The 22094-nt window shown below is 46.6% G+C and overlaps 5 protein-coding genes across 15 annotated transcripts in view; 4 read left to right on the forward strand and 1 right to left on the reverse strand.

Annotated features, from left to right (window-relative positions):
• Positions 1 to 3294, reverse strand: part of RABGAP1 (RAB GTPase activating protein 1) — a 74251-nt gene extending 70957 nt beyond the window's left edge. The window contains exon 1 of one of the 2 annotated variants that reach the window (XM_055720293.1): positions 3202 to 3294. The gene's annotated coding sequence lies outside the window, so the exon portion shown is untranslated. The remainder of the gene's footprint in view (positions 1 to 3201) is intronic. The other variant, XM_055720294.1, reaches the window with a different exon arrangement.
• Positions 3295 to 3299: 5 nt separating this feature from the next.
• On the forward strand, positions 3300 to 11718 carry ZBTB26 (zinc finger and BTB domain containing 26). 3 transcript variants are annotated; one of them, XM_055720320.1, is made up of 4 exons: positions 3300 to 3386; positions 3643 to 3723; positions 5192 to 5421; positions 6140 to 11718. In XM_055720320.1, the coding sequence occupies exon 4, from the start codon at positions 6150 to 6152 to the stop codon at positions 7464 to 7466; it is 1317 nt and encodes a 438-aa protein (XP_055576295.1). In that variant the 5' UTR covers positions 3300 to 3386; positions 3643 to 3723; positions 5192 to 5421; positions 6140 to 6149; the 3' UTR covers positions 7467 to 11718. The 3 variants fall into 3 exon arrangements, with proteins under 3 accessions (XP_055576295.1, XP_055576296.1, XP_055576293.1); XM_055720321.1 differs by lacking the exon at positions 5192 to 5421 and having other exon boundaries at positions 6140 to 7074; positions 7725 to 11718; XM_055720318.1 differs by lacking the exon at positions 5192 to 5421 and having other exon boundaries at positions 3301 to 3386.
• PDCL (phosducin like) overlaps positions 3775 to 22094 on the forward strand; it is a 52919-nt gene continuing 34599 nt past the window's right edge. Inside the window, exon 1 of the mRNA XM_055720327.1 lies at positions 3775 to 3782. The gene's annotated coding sequence lies outside the window, so the exon portion shown is untranslated. The remainder of the gene's footprint in view (positions 3783 to 22094) is intronic.
• On the forward strand, positions 11864 to 16278 carry ZBTB6 (zinc finger and BTB domain containing 6). 2 transcript variants are annotated; one of them, XM_055720322.1, is made up of 2 exons: positions 11864 to 11935; positions 12101 to 16278. In XM_055720322.1, exon 2 carries the CDS (start codon positions 12111 to 12113, stop codon positions 13392 to 13394), a length of 1284 nt encoding a protein of 427 aa, XP_055576297.1. In that variant the 5' UTR covers positions 11864 to 11935; positions 12101 to 12110; the 3' UTR covers positions 13395 to 16278. The 2 variants fall into 2 exon arrangements, 1 of the variants encoding a protein (XP_055576297.1); XR_008733833.1 differs by lacking the exon at positions 11864 to 11935 and having other exon boundaries at positions 12012 to 15314; positions 15976 to 16278.
• The window catches only part of RC3H2 (ring finger and CCCH-type domains 2), a 31221-nt gene continuing 26071 nt past the window's right edge, over positions 16945 to 22094 (forward strand). For 6 of the 7 annotated variants that reach the window (XM_055720284.1, XM_055720289.1, XM_055720286.1 and 3 more), the window contains exon 1: positions 16945 to 17108. The gene's annotated coding sequence lies outside the window, so the exon portion shown is untranslated. Of the gene's footprint in view, positions 17109 to 17247; positions 22090 to 22094 lie in introns of those variants that run through there. The other variant, XM_055720285.1, reaches the window with a different exon arrangement.

Consider the following 22094-nt stretch of genomic DNA (forward strand, 5'->3'; position numbering starts at 1 on the left):
TGAACTTTTCTGACTGTTTAAAACAGCAGTTACCTTTAAGTCAACTGCAAATGCATTTTAGTAGTGAATTTAGAGGGGAATACAACACAGAATACGCTTAAGTTTTGGGTTTTCAGGGTAGAAAAGAGAAAAAGCGTGAGCACAGGCATGCAAACTAAAAAGGAAAAGAGATTATTTCTTTCCCTGTTCACATCTTTCTCAGCTTTTATACTTCTGCTGCAATTCCTATAGCAGTTCCCCAAAGTAACAGTATATCTGATGAAGAATGTACCAGATACAGAAGAACAATATAACAATAGGAACTAAATTACTGAAGAATAGTATAATTCAAGAAGCTACCTTGAACAACAAAGTCAGAAAGCTCGGCATGCAAAATAAACTTAGATCCTCTATACCCTAAAATACACAACCATTAAGTATAACGTTAAAAAACATGGAAAACAAGGAGGTAGCATGCAGCCAAGACACTGAGCTAACTGATTCAATACAAACTGATTCACTGAAAATAACAAGTTTTCTGTTTGTATTCCTCTGGCTTTATGCACAGCTTAACAATAATAGCCAGTACAGTTCAATCTAAGCTTACAAAGTTCTGCTTTCCTAGTTTTCATCATTAGCATCTTGGCGTGGGTGACAAGTGGAATTTGTAGCAGAGCTCAGAAGCTTTCCAACGTACTTTGCAAAGCTGTGTTATGACAAATAAGCCAGCATTCTTTAGAACTCAGCTCTTCACAGTCTTTGACACCTATGGCTTTTTTACCTCCACAATTCACATAGTGTACACTTACTGTTTTACAAATTCACAGCGAATCCTGAAAAAAAGCCTGGAAAATACTACAGCACAACACTGTCATCACAGGCAGTCGTGCCAGGTGTTTCAGTCTGAGCAGCATAAGAGCAAAAGCGATGTCACACTGACAGACACATGGGAAAGGAGCTGTAGTTTGACTTTTTTTGAGCACATACACACCGCCTGTGTCTTACAGCGGCTTTGGAGAAAAAACCCAAATACACAAGAAAGATCAATCACTTGCAACTCACCTATCATGTGATTAGTTTGCATAATCACATGTTTGATTTTACCCACCTTCCCTGTGCAACACTCACCCTTGAATGCAACAAGTATTTTGCACTCAAGATGAAGCAAAAAAGCCACTGAAATACTGCACGTGAAAATAAAGATTCAGGATGACTAAAGAGAGTGATTAATAAAAAACAGCAACCACAATACTAACTTTTCTGCTCACTTTAAACACACTGACAGCCAGAAATGTTCTTGCTAACCCCAATAGCCAGACAGAAGAGCAGTATCATTATTTGGAGATATGCTGCCTCAAATGTCACCCCTCCACCCCCCTCCTAAGAGCAGAGGAGTGAGTGAATCATTAGACACTGTATGCAAAACCAGGCACCAGACAAAACACTTCAGCTAATGCAATCTTTGTTAACAGTCCTTAACAGATCCATAGCTATTGCCAAAATAATTTTGCTTTTAATTTGAACTATCTGCTCAGGGGACAAAAGTCTAATTTTAGGCTCTTGTAATCCCAGAAACACGCGGCAGGTCCTGGGAAACCATGGTATATAAAAGAAATGCTGACACCGCCTTAGCTAACCCATCACAAGAATGTCACTGGAATGAATTAACTCCGAACGGCTGGTTCATCCACTGGCGCTCCATGGGCATCAGGGGCTGCCTGCACAGGGGAGCTGGGACACACAAGGACACAACACAGGCTGGAGGCTGGGATAAAGGCAGCACGGCCAGCGGCTAAACAAACTCTGAAGCTGATGCTCTGTACACTTCTGGAGCTCCTCTCTCATTAGGATTCAAACAGAAACGGAGTTACGCTCACCAGGCAAACACAGCACTGCAAAGACATGCTGTGAAAGAGCTGAAAAAAGGCGAGTTACGTTGGGCGCAGGCTGGTGAAAGCTGGCTGCACGTGGGCTTGGAAAAGGAAAGGAAACTCCTGTGCCAAGCTCCATTTGCTAATTTGTTTACTGTGTACACAAAAATAAGTTTGCTCAGGTCCTTGACCTTTTAATGGGAAGCAGAGGCCTTTAAAGAAAATACAATGTTTCTGAAATTTAACTGGCAATAGGTTAGCCCACGCAGGTTTGCATTTTCTGATGAAGTAGCCAAAAATGTCAGGAATCCTATCAAGTTGTGCTTTAACAAAAGGAATAAAACTGGGAATACAGCTCAAGCCATAACTGTACAACAAAACAGGTGCGCAATATGGGTCTCTGACTTGTCTTTAGCAGCCATGACCTGCTGCCTCTCTCCAAACCTCTCCCGAGTGTTTTTCCTCCTCCTCTCTCCCCCAGGATGCCCAGAACATGCAAAACTACACCGACGAAACCCACCAACTCTACTTCCACCGCTCCGACCTTCACTTAATTCTTGCTGATCTGTGTTTTTAAAGCAACTTAGCACAGCCTGTTTACACTCAGTTTTCACCCGGATACAACCAGCCCCAACCCTGCTCCTCTGGGGGCGGTCCCGGTGGGATACACGTCCCGGCCACCGGGAAGGTACAAAACTACCGAGAGAAACACCCGTTACGGCACGTGAAGCCAGGAAAGGGGTCTGGGCGCAGGGAAACGCCACACCGCCGGATCCATATGGAAGCAACAGGCGCCAAGCCGCACGGCCCGGCCGCGGAGCGGGGACCGGGCGCCCGGCCGGTACCTCAGCGCCGCCCCCCGCGGCCCGACACAGCACGGCCCCGCCGCGGCGGCCCTGGGGCACCAGTGTGTCCTCGGCTGGAGGGGCCAGGCCGGCGCCCCCAACCCCCGGGGCTGCCGAGGCCGGGCCCAGCCCGGCGCCCTCCGCCCGCCCCGGGACCCGGCGGCGCCCGGCCCTGCTCCCACCGCTCCCACCGCCGGACGGCCCCGCGCCGAGGCCGCGGCCCCTGGAGGGGCGGGAGGGCAGCGCGGCAGGGGCAGACGCGGCCCGGGACGGCGAGGGAGGGGCGCGCCGGTGAGGGGGCGCAGCTGCCGCACGCCCCTCGCCGACCAGGGACGGGGAGCGGTGGCAGAGCCCCGGAGCGGCGGCGGGGCAGTGCCCGCACAGCGGCTCGCAGGCGCCGCGGGAGCGGGCCGGGGCCGCCGGGTGGCGGCGGGAGAGGGGCGTCCCAGAGGGCGGGGGGGGAATGGGGCGGACGAGACCCGGCCGGCAACGCGAGCCCCACCTACCCCGGCCGCCGCCGCCGCCGCCTCCCGGTGCCGGGCCTGGGCCGCCGCTGCCGCCCACCACGTGACCGGCGGAGGGGGCGGGCGCCCCGCCAGGCGCTTCCGGGTGCGGGGCGGAGGGCGCGCGGGCGCTTCCGGCGGCCGAACAATGCGGTTCCGAGTCGCCGTCCTGGGCTGCGGCGGCGGCTGTAGGTCCCGGCGGGCCGGCGGGGCGGGGGCGGCGGCCCCGGAGCGGGGTCCGGAACGGGCCGCGACTCCCGCTGCCCCCGCCGCCGCCGCCTCTGCCGCGGGCCGGGTTCGGCGGGCGGCCCGGCCCGGCCGGGGGCGCGGCGGGGCGCGGGGCCGCCCGGGGGGCGCGGCTGGCGGCCGGGCCAGGCCCGGCGCGGGGGCGGCGCGACCCCAGGCCCGGGCGGCGGCTCACGGCGGCTCTCCTCCCCTCTCTAGGTCCGTAGCCGGAGGCCGCGGCGTGCGCTGCGGCAAGAGCGGCCGCGGGTGCCAGCGGGGGGACGCGGCCCGGCGCTACAGGTACCTGCCCCTTCCCTTCCCTGCGGCGGGGCCGGGCGCGGGGCGGCGGGAGCGGGAGCAGGCGGCCTGCCGCCGCCTTTGCAGAGAACTTCGCGTTCGGGCGCCGTTTGTAACAGCGGCGCGGGCACTCGGCCGAACTCTCCTGGAGGGAGCATCGCCTTCCCGGTTATCGGGAGTACGGAGCTCTCCTGGAGCATCGCTTTCTTGGCTATTTGGAAGCAGGGAGCTCTCCTGGAGCATCACTTTCCCGGCTATTGGGAAGCACGGGGCCGGGAGCCGGTGGCCGGCCGCGGGCAGTAACGGCGGCGACAGCACCTGCTTCTAGCGGGGGGCTCCCGGCCTGTGGGGTGCGGCCAGCCGGGGGGAGGCTGCGTCTGCCCCCCTCCCCAGAAAGAGGGCTTGGGGGTCATTTGAGGGCTTTTTCTTCTTTACCTTTTTTTTTTTTCCCTTGGGGATCAGTAGTAGTGGAAGCTGAACAAGTGCCAAGGCAAGTCTCTTCTCTCTTTGGCTTCTTACGATGTGGCTCTTGCAAACCGCCCGGGAGGGCTGAGTGGCTGGAATAGCTGTGCCAGCTTAACGGCGCAGGGTCATGGCACCTTGGCGAGGGCCCTGTAACTGCATTTGTGTTGTAGTAGCCCAAGGCAGAGAACACAGGCTTACCAGTAGGCTTCCTTTGTCACCTCTAAGAGAAAACAAAGAAACTGTTTGGTAATGCCTGAAATTCGCTGAAGATACTTCATGGAGATCTGTTGCTGCTGTTCATGTCTGCCAAAGGCTACTGCCTCATAAAGTTAAACTTTTTGCCCTAGGAATGTGTATGAGTCAGGCAGTGCTGAAGACAGGATGACTGCAACTGGCAGATCTATTTTCTGTAGATTCAGCAGAACTGGTTGTACTGCGGAACGATGCTACCCCTGTTTCAGAACTTTCCATGGCCCCTCGTTTCTGAAGGCTTCTGAAATCCTTCAGCAATTTTTTCATGCCATACACTGGAAGATATACTTGATCCAAATGATAACTGATCATCAAATTAAAGAACCCTGTTTATTAACAGGTACTTCTAAAAATGTTCTTTTTTGAACCCTTGTGTATTCACTCGTTTTCACTGGGCGTGACTCCATTCCCATTATGTACACTGAGCTGGTATTTCATGCCCAAGAGAGCATTATCTGCTTTTATCTATAAACTTCAAAGCTTCCTTTCAAGCTTTATGTGGTGTTTGTAGTAGTTGTGAGGTGTAAGTTTTGCTTTGTTTTGTTATTTTATCTTGCCAAATCTTGCATCATTTAGTCTTCTGTGATTTCTTCACTTCCTGCAATCCCAGTTCTCTGGCAGGGTTGCGTGAGCAGTGTTTCATCAACAATCAGTGTAGTCTTACAAATTCTTGAAAGAACTGTTGAAAGACAGAAGGTTGATACTTGCTTTATGGAAGATGCACTGTTCTTCATTCCATGTACTATCAAACAAGAAGAAACTTCCTAGAGGAGTGATCTTCCAAAGAAGAAGACAAGAAACAAGACACCCTACATTCCCTGGTTATTCAGAATGGGGAGCCATGAAGGCATGATTTATATAATGAGGGGCCATACAGAAGATTTTTCTGTGATCATCTTAAAAAACAAAACAGAACAGCACACAGCAAACCAACCCCTGCAAAAAAAAAAAAACAACCCAAACTTAAAAGGACAATCTAACACGGTGCGTTAAACCCAGTGCTGCAGATATTGCAAAGCTCGCACAGGCCTTCTTGCTAAAATCTGCCATGTCAAAATTGCGGTTACTGCTGATGAGACATGTTGTACATCAATATTCCTGCAAATTGTGGGGTGTCCTAGGGTAACCGTAGCCATTTTTCTTGCAGTGTAAGTCTTAGGAGCACTGTATGGATAGATACAGAAGGTAAAGAGGGATGTTTGTATGTCTGGCCAGTGCCGGGTTCTGTCTCACTTTGAATTAATTTGTTATGAAACCTATTTAGGCATTAAAGGAAATCAAGAACCAGAAGCTAAAGGAACGTTCCTTAGCTCGTAAAGACAAAATCTCTGAGGAGTTTTAATGTAGAAGCAAAGCTTAATGAGAACAAACACTGCTAAAAATACTATTATGGTTTCCCTTTAAATTCCAGACAAGTAGTTTGGAAAACATCTTAACTCTTTAGGATACTGCTTCACATCACCTCTATTTTATATTCAAGCTGCATTAAATTAAAAAAAAGGTAAAAGATACTGTAAGGCAAGATGTAAATTTGATATTTTTTTTTGTTTACTTTTAGCTTGTAATGGACTTTAGTATGTATCTAGAATAAAACATCTGATTAAACACACTTTATATTACTACTTTAGACCCTTCTAACTTGCATTTTAGAAAACAAAAAAGTTCTCACCTGGTTTTTTTTTTTCTTGCTGCTTTTCCTTAGGTGTGCCAAAATGTCAGAAAGATCAGATATTCTTCACTTCAAGTTTGACAATTATGGGGATTCGATGTTACAGAAAATGAACAAATTGAGGGAAGAAAACAAATTTTGTGATGTCGTGGTTCATATAGATGACGTTGAAGTTCATGGGCATAAAATTGTGTTTGCTGCTGGCTCTCCCTTTTTAAGAGATCAGTTCTTACTAAATGACTCCAGAGATGTAAAAATCTCTATACTGCAGAGTTCAGAGGTGGGAAGGCAGCTGCTTCTCTCCTGTTACAGTGGCATTCTGGAGTTTCCCGAAATGGAACTGGTAAACTACTTGACTGCCGCAAGCTTTCTGCAGATGAGCCACATTGTTGAGCGATGTACGCAGGCCCTCTGGAAGTTTATAAAACCGAAGCAGCCATTGGAGAGCAAGGAGTGTGAACAGCAAAGTGACTCCTCTGAGCTGAAGGAACATCAAGGAGACGATGACTCTCTGCAGCAAGATTCACCTTGTATTCAGCCTTCAGAAGACAGTATGGACATGGAGGATAGCGATATTCAGATCATCAAGGTGGAGTCCATTGGGGAGGTAACAGAAGTTAGGAATAAGAAGGATCAGAACCAGTTTATTTCTTCGGAACAAACTGCACTGCATTCCTCAGAGCCTCAACACTTTCTTATCAACTCCACTGTTGAAAACAGGACAAGTGAAATAGAGCAAAATCACCTCCACAACTATGCCCTTTCATATGCTGGCAGTGATAACATCATTCTGGCCTCTAAAGATATGTTTGGGCCTAACAACCGAGGTATAGACAAAGGCCTCCAGTGGCACCATCAGTGTCCAAAGTGCACAAGAGTATTTCGGCATCTGGAAAACTATGCTAATCACTTAAAGATGCATAAACTATTCATGTGTCTACTCTGTGGCAAGACATTCACTCAGAAAGGTAATCTTCACCGGCACATGAGAGTGCATGCAGGCATCAAACCGTTCCAATGTAAGATCTGTGGGAAAACGTTCTCTCAGAAATGTTCCTTACAGGACCATCTCAACCTGCACAGTGGGGACAAGCCCCATAAATGTAACTACTGTGACATGGTTTTTGCGCATAAACCTGTTCTGAGGAAACATCTTAAACAGCTACATGGTAAAAATAGCTTTGACAATGCTAATGAAAGAAACGTTCAAGACATAACCGTGGACTTCGATTCATTCACGTGCAGTGCTGCTACAGACAGTAAGGTCTGTCAGCAAGCTGATGCAAGCCAGGTACTGGATGCAGGGAAGCTGCCTCAGGCTGTGCTGGGTTTAAGAAATGATAGTACCTGCGTCAACTAAGCAATTAAAACCAGCCCTTTATAGGGATCGTGACTGAGAGGAGCAAACAGTTGGTTTGGGCTCTTACCTAAACTAGTGGTATGCCCTGCAAGGCTACAGATGGATGGCTGGCGGGTTGGATTGCAAAACCTGGCAGGTCTTCAGCCATCATTCTTAGTCTTACTTGATATTTTCTGTGAATAGCGATCTTCCTTCAGGTTTCTGTCTGTGTCTCTACTGTGGATTATGGGGTTAATTGTTTCATTTCTCTCTGATTAGGAGACTCAAGACTAAGACCTTTTGAAAGACTGTTGCTGTGGGCTGCAAGTAAACCATCTGCTGTACAGTTAGAGGCCTCTCTGTGTCTGGGCAGATGGAGGAAAGAGCAAAGAGGACAAGTCTGTGAGATAACCCAATTTTTTTAATTTTTTTTTTTTTAAAGCACTGGATAACCGAAAGCACTCCATATAGTTAAATTTAAACTTACCTCTTAAAATTATCTTTCTCTGATCTTACCCCTAGACCCCTACAGTTGAAATGAAGTATTTTTGCATTGCTTTTTTGCCCTTCTAAACTCTTTCAAGAAACTTCTGCTGCCAATCAATGCTATCATAAAAGCTCTCAGGGTTTTTAACCTCGACATGCATTATGAAAAGACAAAACCCTAAATGATTTGGCAAGGTTAGCTGATCGTTGCATAGAACTGTTCAAAACGAAAATAAACTGCAGCTCTGGAATGTGAGAGGCCGGTGCCTGGAGTGCAAGTATGACCTATTTCTTGTGCTGTCATACTTAGAATTTTTAAAGGCCACTTACCAGTGTACATACCAAGACAAGCTAAACATTTCAAAACTAAAAATAACCATCCATCTTCCATAAATTTGGTATCACATAAGCCACAACAGTTTTTGGTTCAAGAGCAAAGCTGGAGTGGAGAAACACTGCTTTTTTGACACTGTGAATAGAATCTGTTTCAAAAGCTGCAATGTGTAACAGCTCCATGCTTGCTTTTGGGTTTTATTTTGCTTTTTTTTTCTTCCCCCAACCTCCTGCCATTTAGTTCTTTTTTACCTCTCCTTCTTGATATCTAATAAGGGCCACATGTCAGTTAACTTAAAAAAAAGGATCAAAAATACCTGCCATGAGAACATTAACAACAAAGGTTTTTGATTTCTTGGATGTTCAGAGAATATTATTTTTTTTAAGTGACCTGCATAGTTCATGACCGTTAGTGTTTTACAGAGCCTAGGATGAGGTATAGGTAGCACAATTTCTGTAGGTTAATATATCAGCTATTGACTGTACTCAGCAATACCTCTTGTATACCGCCTTAAACATCAAATGTAGCGGGAATGACGTGTTAATTGGGATTCTGAGATTACACCATATCGCTTCTCAAAAGTGCCGTGGAATTATCCGCATCCCAATCAGGCTGAAAGAAACTAATTTATCTGAGGAACACCATTCCCAGTAGAACAGCACTCTTATTACATTGAAGTGTAGCATAGACTAATAATCAAATGGCTGATCCTCGGTAGAGAACTGCTGTTTGTATTTGGAATAAGTGTTTCTTCCAGTGCAGCTCTTTTCCACAAGGTTTGCCATGAGGCTGAGATTATGCTTCCTACCTAAAAGTAGTACTGTTTGTGTGTTTGAGTGAGGGGGTGGGGGTGAACGGCTGCTATTGTATGGTTAAAAATGCTAAACAGGTATGACCAAAGGTGTGTTAGAGCAAAAAATGTTTTGTATGTAATTAGCAAAAGTTGGTTTTGATCTTCAGATATGTGTGTGTAGAAGCCAGGATTTCCTTACACAGACATTACACTGATGGACGATAAAAAGCATTAATGTTGCAGAACGCTTTCAGAAATCCACGTACTTTCAAGTAGAAAAGGAAGGTGATTCTGTGAATCGTTTTTTGCAATTGAGTTCTTAAACTACTGTACTTGACTGTTACATGAACTATTACATGGACAGCTGTGATGTAAGCAATGGAAATGGAGTCAGGGCATTATACCTTTCAAGTTGTAGCAAATATATTTAGGCCTAAGATCTAACTATTTGGAACTTTTTAAAGTTACTGTTCAGGTTCATGGGGCAGAAGATAGGTTTGCATGGCAAGAAAAACTTTTTCTTCTTAAAGCCACCTGCTTTCAGAATAGTTTTGAGCTAAAAATGACCGTGACAGTTGCATCTGACACTTGCATTCTGTCTTCAGGCAGAATCTTCCATATCATTCAAACATTTTGGTAATTTATTATTCACTATATGGAAATAAGTTGTAGTGCTAATATCAAAATGAAGATAGACATGGAGAATAAGAGCTTGCAGAGCCAGGTCAATGTGCTGTGAGGGACTAGTGAATAATCTGACCAGATATGAATATGGACATGCTAAAGAAAATGGTTTTCTGCCAGAGAAAGGAATAAAACTGTACAAGTGCTAGAAAAAGTGGCAGTAGAATGGACAGTATTGAAAGCTTTGTCTGTCTGGGAAGTTATTTTTTTTTCTTGTGGAATTAATGAAGCTGTAATGTTACTGTAAGGAGAATACAGTTTGTTGAAGTAGCTGTGGGTGACCTGAAGCTGATATGAAGAGACAAGGGGTTTCCTAAGAAACAAAAAAAGTGATTTGGTCAAGATATATAGGTTTTCAATCCACCCTGTGCTGTGGTGATGTCAACGTCTGAGAAGGCTGAGACTGCAGGCCGTTCAGTTAAAAGCCTGCTTGTGGTCATTTGGTGAGACCATGGCAGAAATAAGTAGGAAAAAGCAGGAGTGCAGAAGACTGCTTCTTCAATGAAAATGGACGCATCTGTTGGATGAAAAGTGACTTCTTACTAATGTATGTGCTTTTGGCCTGGCAAAAGGGTGCAGACCAAAAGATTTATGCAGGAGACAGCTGTGTGACTCCAGAAGCACTGGAGATCTAAGAGGGCAATGCACTGATGGCACGGTGCATTGTCGGTGCATTCGGTGCGCGTCGGTGGTAGAGTTCATCCAAGATTTGCCCCTATATGGAACAGACAAGTGAAAAGTATAGAAGAGGTATTAGAAAAATCTGGCTAATGCTTCTTCTCTGAATTATAGATTAAAATGGAGTGAGAATTATTATAAATGGAATATACAGAGGCAGCTTGATTATAGAATAAGATGAATTTAATTGTCCATGTATGTAAAATGTTGTCTTCATTGCAATGTCCCGATTAGTGAAAGACTAGATCCATTGGTTGTTGCTACTGATGCTGCATATTCAGATGAGGACTATGGCAGTTATCATAATCTGTGTGTTAATGTGTAGAATACTATTTGCTGGTAAGTGGATAGTCTCACAACTTTATGTGCTGTACAACTTCCTGCATATTCTAAAAATAACTGAAGTCTATTACAAAAATATTTTAATAACTCCTTGAATATATTAGGATTTTTTTTATGTTTGCATTTTATTTATTTATTTTATATAGAAGAAGAAAATCTTAGAACTCTTTAGGTTTACCAGAGGTTTAGGCTCACCACTTTTCTGAGTGGTGGTTGCTTGTGTAGCGTGTGTTCCTGGCAGCATACGGTGCAGCTGCACAGCCTCCTGTCTAGATCAGGGATGAGTCTTTCCTTAATTTATTTTTCTTTTAGAAGACCTGTTTTGCAAGTTAGTAACTGATAAAATTGAAGTGTCAGTCTTTTTTCTCCCCTAGCTTTTTGGCAAAACTTAGATAGCTGCCGCTGAATTTTTTGTTGAAATAACTGAATTGTGTGGGGCTGATTTTGGTTCTGGAGTCGTCGGGAGGAGTAAAGGCGAGGAGGGAGAATCCAAATGTGCTGCCAACTGAGGCTGTGGAGAGGATTCTAAAGTCACGTTAAATCTTGGTTCAGGGGGCAGGCAGCTGGCCCTCCCGCGGGGCGAGGGCTGAAGGCGGAACGGACGTTTTTCCTCCGGGACTGTAACCACGGCCCAGCATTAGCTACCTCTTCAGTGATGGGCGAAGGTCTTACACTACGCGTAGTTACCAAAGCAGGCGGGGCAGCGGCTGCGGGCAGCGCCCCTCGTGCCCCGGCCCTCGGCCTGGCCTCGCTGACGGCGCCTGCTCGGGCGGCGGGGCGGAGGAGCCCCCGGGCAGCCGCTCCCCGAGGGGCCTTACGGGGGCGCCCCGGGCCCGTACGTTGCTACCTCTACCGGACGTCGGGCGAGGCGCGCCCCTGCCGGCGCGGCGCGGTGTCCCCCGGCGGCAGCCGCTGTAGCAGTGCCAAGTCTTCTAATAAACGTGCTGCTAACTCTGTCTCCCGCCGCTTCTCATTTCCCGCCGCGGCACCGGCGCCCTGGGGGCGCGGGGGAGGGGGGGGGGGCGGTGGCGGGCTCTTCCGGCGGGGCGGGGCCCTGTGGAGCCGCTTCCGGCGGCGCTGCAGGAAGGGGCGGGTGGGGGAACCGCTTCCGGGGCGCTGCGGCACCGGCGGCGGAGCACGCACCGGCTGCAGGGACCGGCCGGGCCGCGGCCGGTGAGTGGGGTGGGGGGCGGCCGGGCTGGGGCGGCGAGAGGCTCCGCGGGGCCTGCCAACCGCCCCGGGGTGGGAAGGGGGGAGCGGGGCCGCGGCTGGGCCCTGCCGGCGGGGGCGGCCTGCGCCCGGCGTGACTGTCCCCGGCGGCGCCGGTGCCTCTCACAGGAGCGGCGCCATGGCTGCGGACTCGGAGGTGCTGCACTTCCAGTTCGAGCAGCAAGGGGATGCCGTGCTGCAGAAGATGAACCTCCTGCGGCAGCAGAACCTCTTCTGCGACGTCTCCATTTACATCAACGACACGGAGTTCCAGGGGCACAAGGTGATCTTCGCCGCCTGCTCCACCTTCATGAGGGATCAGTTTCTGCTCAATCAGTCGAGGCAGGTGCGGATCACCATCCTGCAGAGCGCCGAGGTGGGCAGGAAGCTGCTGCTGTCTTGTTACACAGGCGCGCTGGAAGTCAAAAAGAAGGAGCTGCTGAAATACCTCACCGCCGCGAGTTACCTCCAGATGGTTCACATTGTGGAGAAGTGCACGGAAGCTTTGTCAAAATACTTGGAAATCGATGCTTCAATGGAGAACGGTAACCAGGCTGCAGAGAGGTGTCATTCCTCAGATGCAGAACTGGGAAATGGGGATGAGGTTTTAGATAAAGATTGTGAAATAATTGAGATCTCTGAAGACAGCCCAGTGAATGTAGAATACCCTGTGAAGCAGGAGAAGGGGGATGTCTCGCAGCCTGCAGTGCAGAGCTTGGTCTCAGAAAGAAAGGACACGAAAACCCCAGAAATATCAACAGTTGAAATTGGATATAAGGACGATGAAATCTGTATCTTCAGAATGGATTCCATGAGTGTCGCGAATGTAGAAAATGATCATTTTCCTCAGCCTTGCACCTCCTCTAAAACAAATTTATATTTTCCAGAAACCCAGCATTCCTTGATAAATTCTACGGTTGAAAGCAGGAATACAGAAATGTCAGGAAATCACTTTCAGGCTTTTGTCAGTGACAATCCAGAAGGAACTTCTAGTCTGATGAATGGCTTCCAGAGCTTGGATGATTCTGGCAGCTCGTGGCGGCACCAGTGCCCAAAGTGTCCGAGGGGATTTCTGCATCTTGAGAACTACCTTAGACATCTAAAAATGCACAAACTCTTCTTATGTTTGCAGTGTGGCAAAACATTTACGCAAAAGAAGAATCTCAACAGACACATCCGGGGGCACATGGGTATCCGCCCCTTCCAGTGCATGGTGTGCCTGAAGACCTTCACTGCCAAGAGTACGCTTCAGGATCACCTGAATATACACAGTGGTGACAGGCCCTACAAGTGTCATTGTTGTGACATGGACTTTAAACACAAGTCTGCTCTTAAAAAGCATTTAACTTCTGTTCATGGAAGGAGTAGCAGTGACAAACCAAACCTGAACACTATTACAAAAGTTAAAATAGACTATGATTAATAGATGGGTGGTTGCGGAGCCAGGCTCCACAAAAAGCTCCTGCCTAGTGAAATTCTAGATGAAATTATACATACAGATCCCCGGAGAATGGAGAGAAGCACAAATACCTGACTGGTGATCAAAGACAGGCCTTGCAAGCAGCAAACTTTCCTGCTGTGTTAAGGTTGCTATTGCTGTAAGTGTGAAAAAGGTGTTTAGTAGTTCAGAGTAAACTGCAAATTAAGGAAATAATTTCATGCTTCTCTTCTATTATTCTGGACACATTCTGATTTCACATCCCACCCCCAACCCCCCAGTTATGTTTTATACTCCCCTGTTTCAAGGGAAGGCACTGCTGGTTCTTAAAACTATTACTGATACTACAATAAGCTGAAGCCTGAGCTGTGATGTTCGTGATCTGTAATGGCTAAGGAAAAGGCATGTTTGTATTCAGCAAGTCAGTCATTCCCACCCAGTTCATGTATCATTTATGGTGAAACTTACCTCCTTACTTGCCCAAACTTTGCTAGATCTTTCAGCAGAAAGGAGGCATGTTTTCATACTCAAATCCGTGATATTTAAGAAAGAGCACACAAATAATCAAGGAAGCTTTCAAACTGCCTCTTTCAAATAGGCAATTCGTAAAAAAGAAAGAAAAAAACAGTATTGCCTTGCAGTTTGTTTTTTAACTGGATAGTCTCATTAGAAAGACTTGCTTTCAGTTTTATGAATGAGTTCTGAATTTTTCTGAACTTCTTTCTTCTGATTTTTTTCTGCCATACCAGTGTTTTGCACCAGAATTTGACTTAATTCCAGTAAAGTTAGTCCTGTTTGTTGAGCTGTAACATTTGTGTTCATTTTTTACAGAGTTTAGATACATACACTAATGTGAAAAATTAAGCTGTGTGCTGCTACATAATAGCAGTTTCTATTTTAATTTTGAAAAGCAATCCTTTGTATCTTTTTAGAAATGGCTTAGACATAGAGGTCCTCTCATGCTCTAATTCTGTGATACAGTAAAACAGTAACAATGTGTGTTTGGATAGGCGTGTTTGTACTTTGTCAAAGGTCATTTCAGGTTCATCACAAGCATCGGAAGCCCTGTAACACAGAATCTTTATTCTGTACCTGTCTTTGACTGGTATGTGTTTCTTCCACTTAATGTGATATGAATAAAGAGTCAATTCAGTTGTTAATATGAGATAATGGTACTTACATTAGATTCCCTCCAGTTAGCAAAAAGCTGTAGTTCTTCATCCTGTCTGTATTACAAGGGTATGCTTTCCTTCAAGTTTCAGAAGTGCTGTTACCAAGTTCTTGCTCTCAGTCCAGAAGTCTGGCCCGTGTGCTTCATAACCTGGCTGGTTTTAAGACAGTAGTTTTTAATGGCAGTTACCAGGTTTCTGTTAGTTTCCTTCCCTGTCTTTGTGAGCGCACCAGCTGTTGTTTGGGGTTTTATATATCAGTTACACAAGGGGTTAGGTGTGTACAATATATACCATGCAGTTTCCTGTTATCTATGATTAGGCATGGTCAGCTGTGCCAGCGTTATTAGTCTTCATCTCTTGGAAATTTCAGTTGAAGACTATGTAAAAACTTGTTTCATGAAGGTTTTTTTAAGCTCTCCATCTGATGTTTTTAACACTTAAAAGTACATATTCGTTGGATTGCAAGCAGTATTAGCAGGTCCTCGTTCGTGCTAGGCCTTGTGGTAGGCAGCATATGTTTTCCTCAAAAACCGATTAAGTAGGTTGGCACGTGTTCTGAAGCTGAGCTGGCCACTAGTGTCATATTCCTCAAGAACTTCACAAAAATGTCTGATTTTACGTAGACAGTTGACTTGTGAAGAACTCCATTCTGCTGGATCACTGGAAAGGTGTGCGTGCCAAGTCTGCATACAGAATGGTCCCTACAAATAATGACAGAAATTACACCCCCTGAGTAAGTAGCTACTGTAACTGTGAATTAAAATCACCTTTTTAATACAGTACTTTAAGCATAAGGCCCAACCTTTTACAATCTCTGCTACTATTTCATATTAAAAGTTAAGAATTTGATTTATTTTGGTGATTTTCAGCTATAGTAATTGTCATGACAGTTCCTGTTAAAAGGTTTGGGAGTCATTTACAGTGTGACTGCCTGACATTTTGCAAAAAAATAGCATTTTATAGCACCGTGTTCTGTTTGCATCCATTAGTCTGTTGCTATTTATAGCCTTTTTGACCTTGTGATTAGTTTTGTTTACTTGGTTCTCACAGGCTACCATTAATTTTTGGTTCCCAATTGCATAAAAATTAAGAGTCTGGTTTTCAGAAGCATGCTAATACCTGCACTTGCCCTTAAACATAAGGGCATATGTCCTATATGTTTATATGTCATAAAACAAGGAAAAAGTTTACTTCCCTCGCCTCCTTCTTTCTACATTGGGCTGCTATTATTGTAGTTCAGTAAATAAATGTATTGTGCATTTATGGGACAGATTTGGTTCAACTGTGCTTAAATTTGTTCAGTTAATATGCATTTTTGACAGGTGTATGATCATCATTAATAACACTTCAAAAGATCATGCCTAGTTTTTTGTTTGTTTGACTGGGTTTTATAGGTGCATGGGTATTTCCCTGTGCGTCAAAGGGGAAACAAAGGCTGATCTTCTGAAGTGCATCTTCAGTGGGAGCAGGACTGAGAGTTATTTTGGTCTGCTGTTGTATTGCATGTAAACATGAGAGGGAGTTGTGTCGTGTGATGGGCCAACAGCATGTTCCGTTCAGTGGCTAGAGTGTCTTGGTAAGATTTGTGAACAAAAACTGGTTTTGTGCATATGTTCACATTAAAGGTGTTTCTTCTCCCCGTCCATACATGTAACCGCTCATCCTGTCAGAACACAATAAACTAAATGCAAACAAGACATTGTTTTGGGAATACATATGCTTTCCTCTAATCACAGTTAAATAATGGTGTGCATACCTTAGTATTTTGGCTTGCTGTGGTGAGTAAACAAGATTTTGTGAACAAAATAACAGCATGCAAGTGCCAGCCCTTCAGCAACGTGTTAAGAAAACAGGTTTCATCGTTGCGAGTGAGCGGAGAGAGGCGGTGGGTGCCTCCGGGCCTGTCCCCGGGGCGGGTGCGGGGCAGCAGAAACCGGGGGCTCCGGGGTGGCCTGGCCGGGCCCCTTCCCCCGCGCCGCCCCGGGAGGCCGTGGGGGGGGGGCGGCGGGAAGAGGTATGTCCTCTTATGGTTCTCAGTGCTTTAAAATTTGCAAAGGAAAATAAGCAATGGATACTAGCGGTACGGGGCGGGCGCTGTGCGTCGAGGAGCCGTTGAGTCGCAATCCAGGCCCGGGGCGCCGCGGGGGGGGCGCTGACGGCGGCGGCCTCCGCTCTGCCACGCTGTCTCGATGGTTTCCTTATGCCGGCGGGGCAGGTGCGACGGCGACTCTGTGCCGCCGTCTCAATGGTAGCTCCCACAATGCCCCGCGCCGCCCCTCCCCGCTCACCAGCGCGGGGTCACGTGCGGGGCGGCGGCGGGCGCGGCGCGGGCGTTGGGCTCTCGCGCGGCGGCAGGCGGCTCTCGCGAGAGGGGGCGGGGCGGCGCTCCCGGCTGTCAGCGCGATGAGGAGGCGCCGCCGAGGCCCCCGCCGCTGCCTCTGCCGGGCCGCGCCGCGCTGCCCGCCCCATGGCGTGTGAGAGGCCGGGGTCGTCGCCTGCTCCCGGCCCCGCCGCCCGCGCCTCGCAGGTAGGAGCGGGGTTGGGCGGGGGCGGCCGCCGCAGGGGGACGCGGTGACCCGGCGGGGCCCCGCCCGGCCCCCCGCCCCCCCCCCCCCCCCGCTTCCCCCGCCTCCCGGCGCCCCGCGGGGTCCCGGCGCTGCGGAATCCGGGCGGGGAGCGGGGCCGGGCCTCGCCCGCCGAGCGCGGCCTGTCAGCGCCCCCGCCCCGCCGGGCACCGGCCGCCGCCGCGGCGCGGGGGAGGGGGCCGCCGGGGTTCCCCCGCCGCCACTAGGCCACTGGGCCGGCCGGGGCCGCGGGGCAGCCATTTGGTGGCCGCTCCGAAATGACGGCGAGAGCCATGGCCGGGCACAGGTGCGCGGCCGGTGGCTGCTGACAGCGGCCTGGCGGAGGGGGGCGAGGCCCGGCGAGGCAGCTCCGCGCTCTCTGCGCTGGCACCGGCGAACGGGAGGAGGTGAGGACGCCGGTTACCTGCCCGCAGCCCTGTCGGGAGCCGGGGCGCCGAGCGGCCCGCTGTGCGGGGTCCTGCAGTGCGGGGGTGCCCGCAGTGTGCCCCCTCCTGCGGAGCTGGGCTTGAGTGACGGTGGCGAAGAGTCACGGTGGAAAATAGGCCTTAGCACTGCAGCCGTCGTGTCACGTTTAAAGTGTCTTAAACAAAAAAAAAAAAAAAAAACCCAAAACAACTGAGCAGGAAAAGCGTGTCTTGGTTCTGCTGATGCTGAGGTGCACTGGGGATTTGAAGTTAAGTGTAGAAGTCAGCACAAAGCGTAGGAAAGGGCAGCCGGGTGATTGGGGAGCGATGAGTATTCGGTTACAGGCAGGGTTCACTGTGAATGGCATGTGCCTTTAATGAGAAAATAATCACAAAGTTTGGGCTGACAACCAGGGAAATTTCTGATGTTGGTCTCCTTCCCTGTAAGTGCAAACTTAAGATTTTGTTTGGGTTTAATTATAATTCCTGTGCCCGCTCTTGTGATCGTACTTTCATGCCTATTGTCGCTATATCACAGTGTTGAAACGAAAATGAAAAACAGCTCTTCAGATTACAAGGGTGTAAACTTGTAGTTGTGGCAGAAAAGATCTTACTTGAAAGGAGAACCAACAAGTACAATTGTAAATCTTCTGAACCAAAATACTGTTACTTGCCCTTTGGTCTGTGTTAAACATCTGTAGACATTCCAGAAATTGAAGCTTGTGTTGCTAGTATAAGTATTGTTCCATGAAACACTGAATTTTTAATTTTTGTAATTAGTCAGTTTCCCAAAACCTGCATGTCTCTTTAATGAACTTTTTCTTGTTTCTGCAATGTAAGCAGAGCTTTCCACAAGAAAAGATTTCTTACTAACTCACATGCCTGTCTTTTTTGAGGTCATGGCCATTTATCTCCAAAATAATAAATTCCAACAAGTTTAGTGTCGGTACTTGAGATACCTCAAAGTTAAGTCCTAGTCTTGAGTGTTGATCTCTTGTTTAAGGCTTTGTTGATTTACAATAGATAGAATTTTTTCAGGATCCAAAGGGTAGTAATCAGCAGCATTTGTTTTGTTAGGTGTGCATCCCATTTTGTTTGGTAAGATTTTGTATGCCTCTTAATGGGATAAATAGAAGTAGTCTCTCCTTACTGACTGGACAATCTTAATGAAAGGGGAAAAAAAATCTCTATCTGTGGGCACATCGAGCTATTCTCTATGAACTTCAAAAAGACTTTCCAACTCCTATGGAACCCTCTGTTTCTCGCCTATGTCTCAGAATGGAATTAGTATTTCATTGAAATTATTTGGAAAATATTAGAATATCGAATTTCTCTTCTGTAAAATGTATACTTTAAGTGTGGAGGTCATGGATTTTTTTTTAAAAAGCATGGGGAGCTAAGCCATACACAAGACTCCATATTCTCTGAAAATATTAGTGAGGAGTAAGGAATTCTTCAGTGTATATGTTCTTGAAGTAATTATGTCAAAATAGATCTGCTTAGAAATAGATGCCTTTCTTTGCATTCAGCGTAAGTTCAGCTGGTTTTGGTGGCAAAGAAATTTTTTCATTTTTTTGCCCTTCAGTTAGTCCTGAAAAGTCAATACTGTTACAGGAGCTGAATTTGTATCAGGCTTGTGGCAAGGACAAACTCTCCTTTCAGTGACACCTACGAAACACACACAAAAAAAAACCAACCACCACAGTGCCATTACATAAGTATATAGGAAACTTTTAAAATGTAGTAACAGGATTTCTGCTAGCAACACTTGAACAGGAAAGAGCAGGTGTGAACTGTTGAGGATACACTGAGTAGTGCTGGTTTGAAGGGTGATTTACCTCTGAACTTTGGCAGTCACAGAGCAACCCTGAACTTTATTTTGTATTAGTTAATTGTACCACTGTTAATAGGTAATTACTCTTCAGTGTTTTAAGGAGGCAGAGGGGATCTAGGGTTTTAATTCCGTTAAGAAGATAGCAAGTAAAGCATCCTGTAGGTGTGTTGGCAAGACATAGTCTGGATAGACATATGTATTCATATATATTTAGGACACGAGGAAATGGAATGAAGCTGTGTCAGGGGAAGCGTGACTGGATGTAGGAAAGGTTCTTCACTGATAAGGTGGTCAGTCCCCGGCCAGGCTCCCCAGGGAAGCGGTCACGGCAGCATGCTGGCAGAGTTCAGAAGCGTCTGGGCAATGCTCCTAGTCATACATAAGGTTTAGATTTAGGTAGTCGAAGGAGCAGGGAGCTGGACTCGATAATCCTTGCAGGTCCCATCTAACTTGAGAAATACTATGATTCTAGTATGTCACCAAGATTTCTCTTGATGATAACTTCTCTGGAATTTGAATTGGGCTGTAGATACTCCCAGTAGCATTAATGTTCAGTGAAAAAAATTGCATTGGAATACTATCTTTAATGGTCTGCTTTATATATAGAATTTGCATGTGATATAAAGAGATTTACATGTGACAGGTATTATGGAATACAGAAATAAGCAAGTCTGCTCTGTAAAGAGGATTTATTTTAATTTCAAGCCGTCATAGCTGAATGATGCAAAGCTGTTATGGGGATGGCCCTTTTCTAAGCCTTTAATGAAGCTAGTTCTTTAGGTCTGTAGATGATGGCAGTCGAAGAGAAATGAAAAAAATATTCTAGCCCTTTCAGAGAATAATTTAATACTGATAATTTGATTGCATGGACACTTAAGTTTTTGACCCAGTCAGGATTCTTTCAGAACTATAGAATTTACGAAGGAAGACTTGAAAAAACTACCTCCTTGTAGTGCAAACAAACAATTAATCTACATAAATGGAGAATTGTAATGGAGATAACTCAAAAAAAGGAAAATACCATGATCTCTGCAGTCAACATTAAGAGCAAGTGAGGATCAATGACTCCTCAATTTAGTGATTAAAAATCAATTGAATTCTAAAATTAAGGCTTAAATCCAGAGTGAGATTGTAATTGAACTACCTTAATTTGTGAAATTGCCATATAATTTCACAAGTTTTTCAAGATTTTCTTCGTCTGTAGAGAAGACTTGCCTTTGTTCAGCACTGACAGAATTAGTCAATGTCATGTTCTCGTACAAACTCTGCTCATTAGACATTCCTCAGCCGGTGTCCCACAGGGGACCTGATCAAGTAGACCTGAGCAGGGCAGGCCTAACATGGAGCTGCAAGACCACCACTTCTGTTCAGAAACATGGCTGCTCGTGGTACTGCTGCCTTTTTTTTTTTTTTTTTTTCCCCCTAGGCATTTGCCTAGGCTGGGAAGGAACTGAGTTCAAGCCTTCAACTCTTCCTTTGAAAAGGGATGAAACTTGCTTATCTCACATTTTGGTAAATGCCCTGACTCTGGACAGTGTGCAGCTTTGAAGGGGATCGCTCCCTGCCTCATGTTGAACCTGTTTCCCTTTGAAGAGAAGAAAGTTTTCTTAGGTTGAGACCCATGCTCACCATGCTGCCTAGGAACTGGGGCATGCAGCTGGAGAGGAGGCACTGAATTTTTTTGCTCCTTGTTCAAAGAACCATACCTAGCTTTTATCCAATATCTGAACAGTAAAAACACCAAAGTGATCTTTAAAACTGAAGCAAAATCCAAGTTGTCTGCTTGGGCAGCTGAAGGTGAGGATGCAGTTGTCTTTGACTATTCAGTCCTTTTTTGTGTGAGGAACAGCTTCAAGGGGGAGGGACTGAAATTGCCCTGTCTCTAAATGTATGTGTTTGGATGCTTTTTTTGTAAGATGAAAACATAGGTTAAAAGTATTTAAAAGTAATTGAATTTGTATCTCTTGGTGTAGGTGAGAAATCTAGTCAGTGAATTAAGATGTAAAGGCAGACCATTAACTAAAGAAATCCCTGTGTTTGTGTAAAGTTGTTGAACTCCTGATGTAATTAACTTGTGTGGAGATCTCCTTCTGGTGTTAGGCCTCTAAGCCCTGGATAAAGGTAGATTTTTAAGATAAAGCAATGTCATCAGAATTTCTAATTAGCTAGTCCACGGAACATTCAGCTCAACATGCTGGCTCAGTATCCTGCCACAGGGTTCTGAAACCTCTCCTTGCCTTGCTTAATGAGTACTGATACTGAACTCAAGAGGCCAAGTGCCAAAGGTTTGACATTGTCTTCATAAATCAAGCCCTCTGTCTTTAAAGGTTTGTTGGAATTCCTGCAGATGTGTCACATCTCTGCCTTCCAAATAGCCCTTTTTTGTATCTGAACAAAATGTGATGTTTTTTGGCTGGGTTCTGGTTGGCAGGTGCGTTTATGCTGATAGATCAGAAAAGTAGACAGGCAGATAACTGCTGAGCCTGGTGCTGAAGCCTTTCCTGAGAAGCATGTGCATTTGGAAGTTTTTCCACATACCAGTTTTCATGGAATCGACGTGCATTTCAGACATGATGCATCTCCTACCACATCTGCTCAAAAGTGGTCCAGGGGACCTGAGGTTCATGTGGGAGAGGAACAGACTAATAGAACAGCAGGATCACCTAAGCTTGGTTTCTTTAGAAAGTGAG

The sequence above is a fragment of the Falco cherrug genome, chromosome 9 (genome assembly GCF_023634085.1).
Source record: "Falco cherrug isolate bFalChe1 chromosome 9, bFalChe1.pri, whole genome shotgun sequence".
NCBI lineage: Eukaryota > Metazoa > Chordata > Aves > Falconiformes > Falconidae > Falco > Falco cherrug.

Bases quoted from the DNA above. Each gene is read 5' to 3' on its own strand.
- ZBTB26 (XM_055720320.1), top strand. From the start codon at position 6,150: ATGTCAGAAAGATCAGATATTCTTCACTTCAAGTTTGACAATTATGGG.
- ZBTB6 (XM_055720322.1), top strand. From the start codon at position 12,111: ATGGCTGCGGACTCGGAGGTGCTGCACTTCCAGTTCGAGCAGCAAGGG.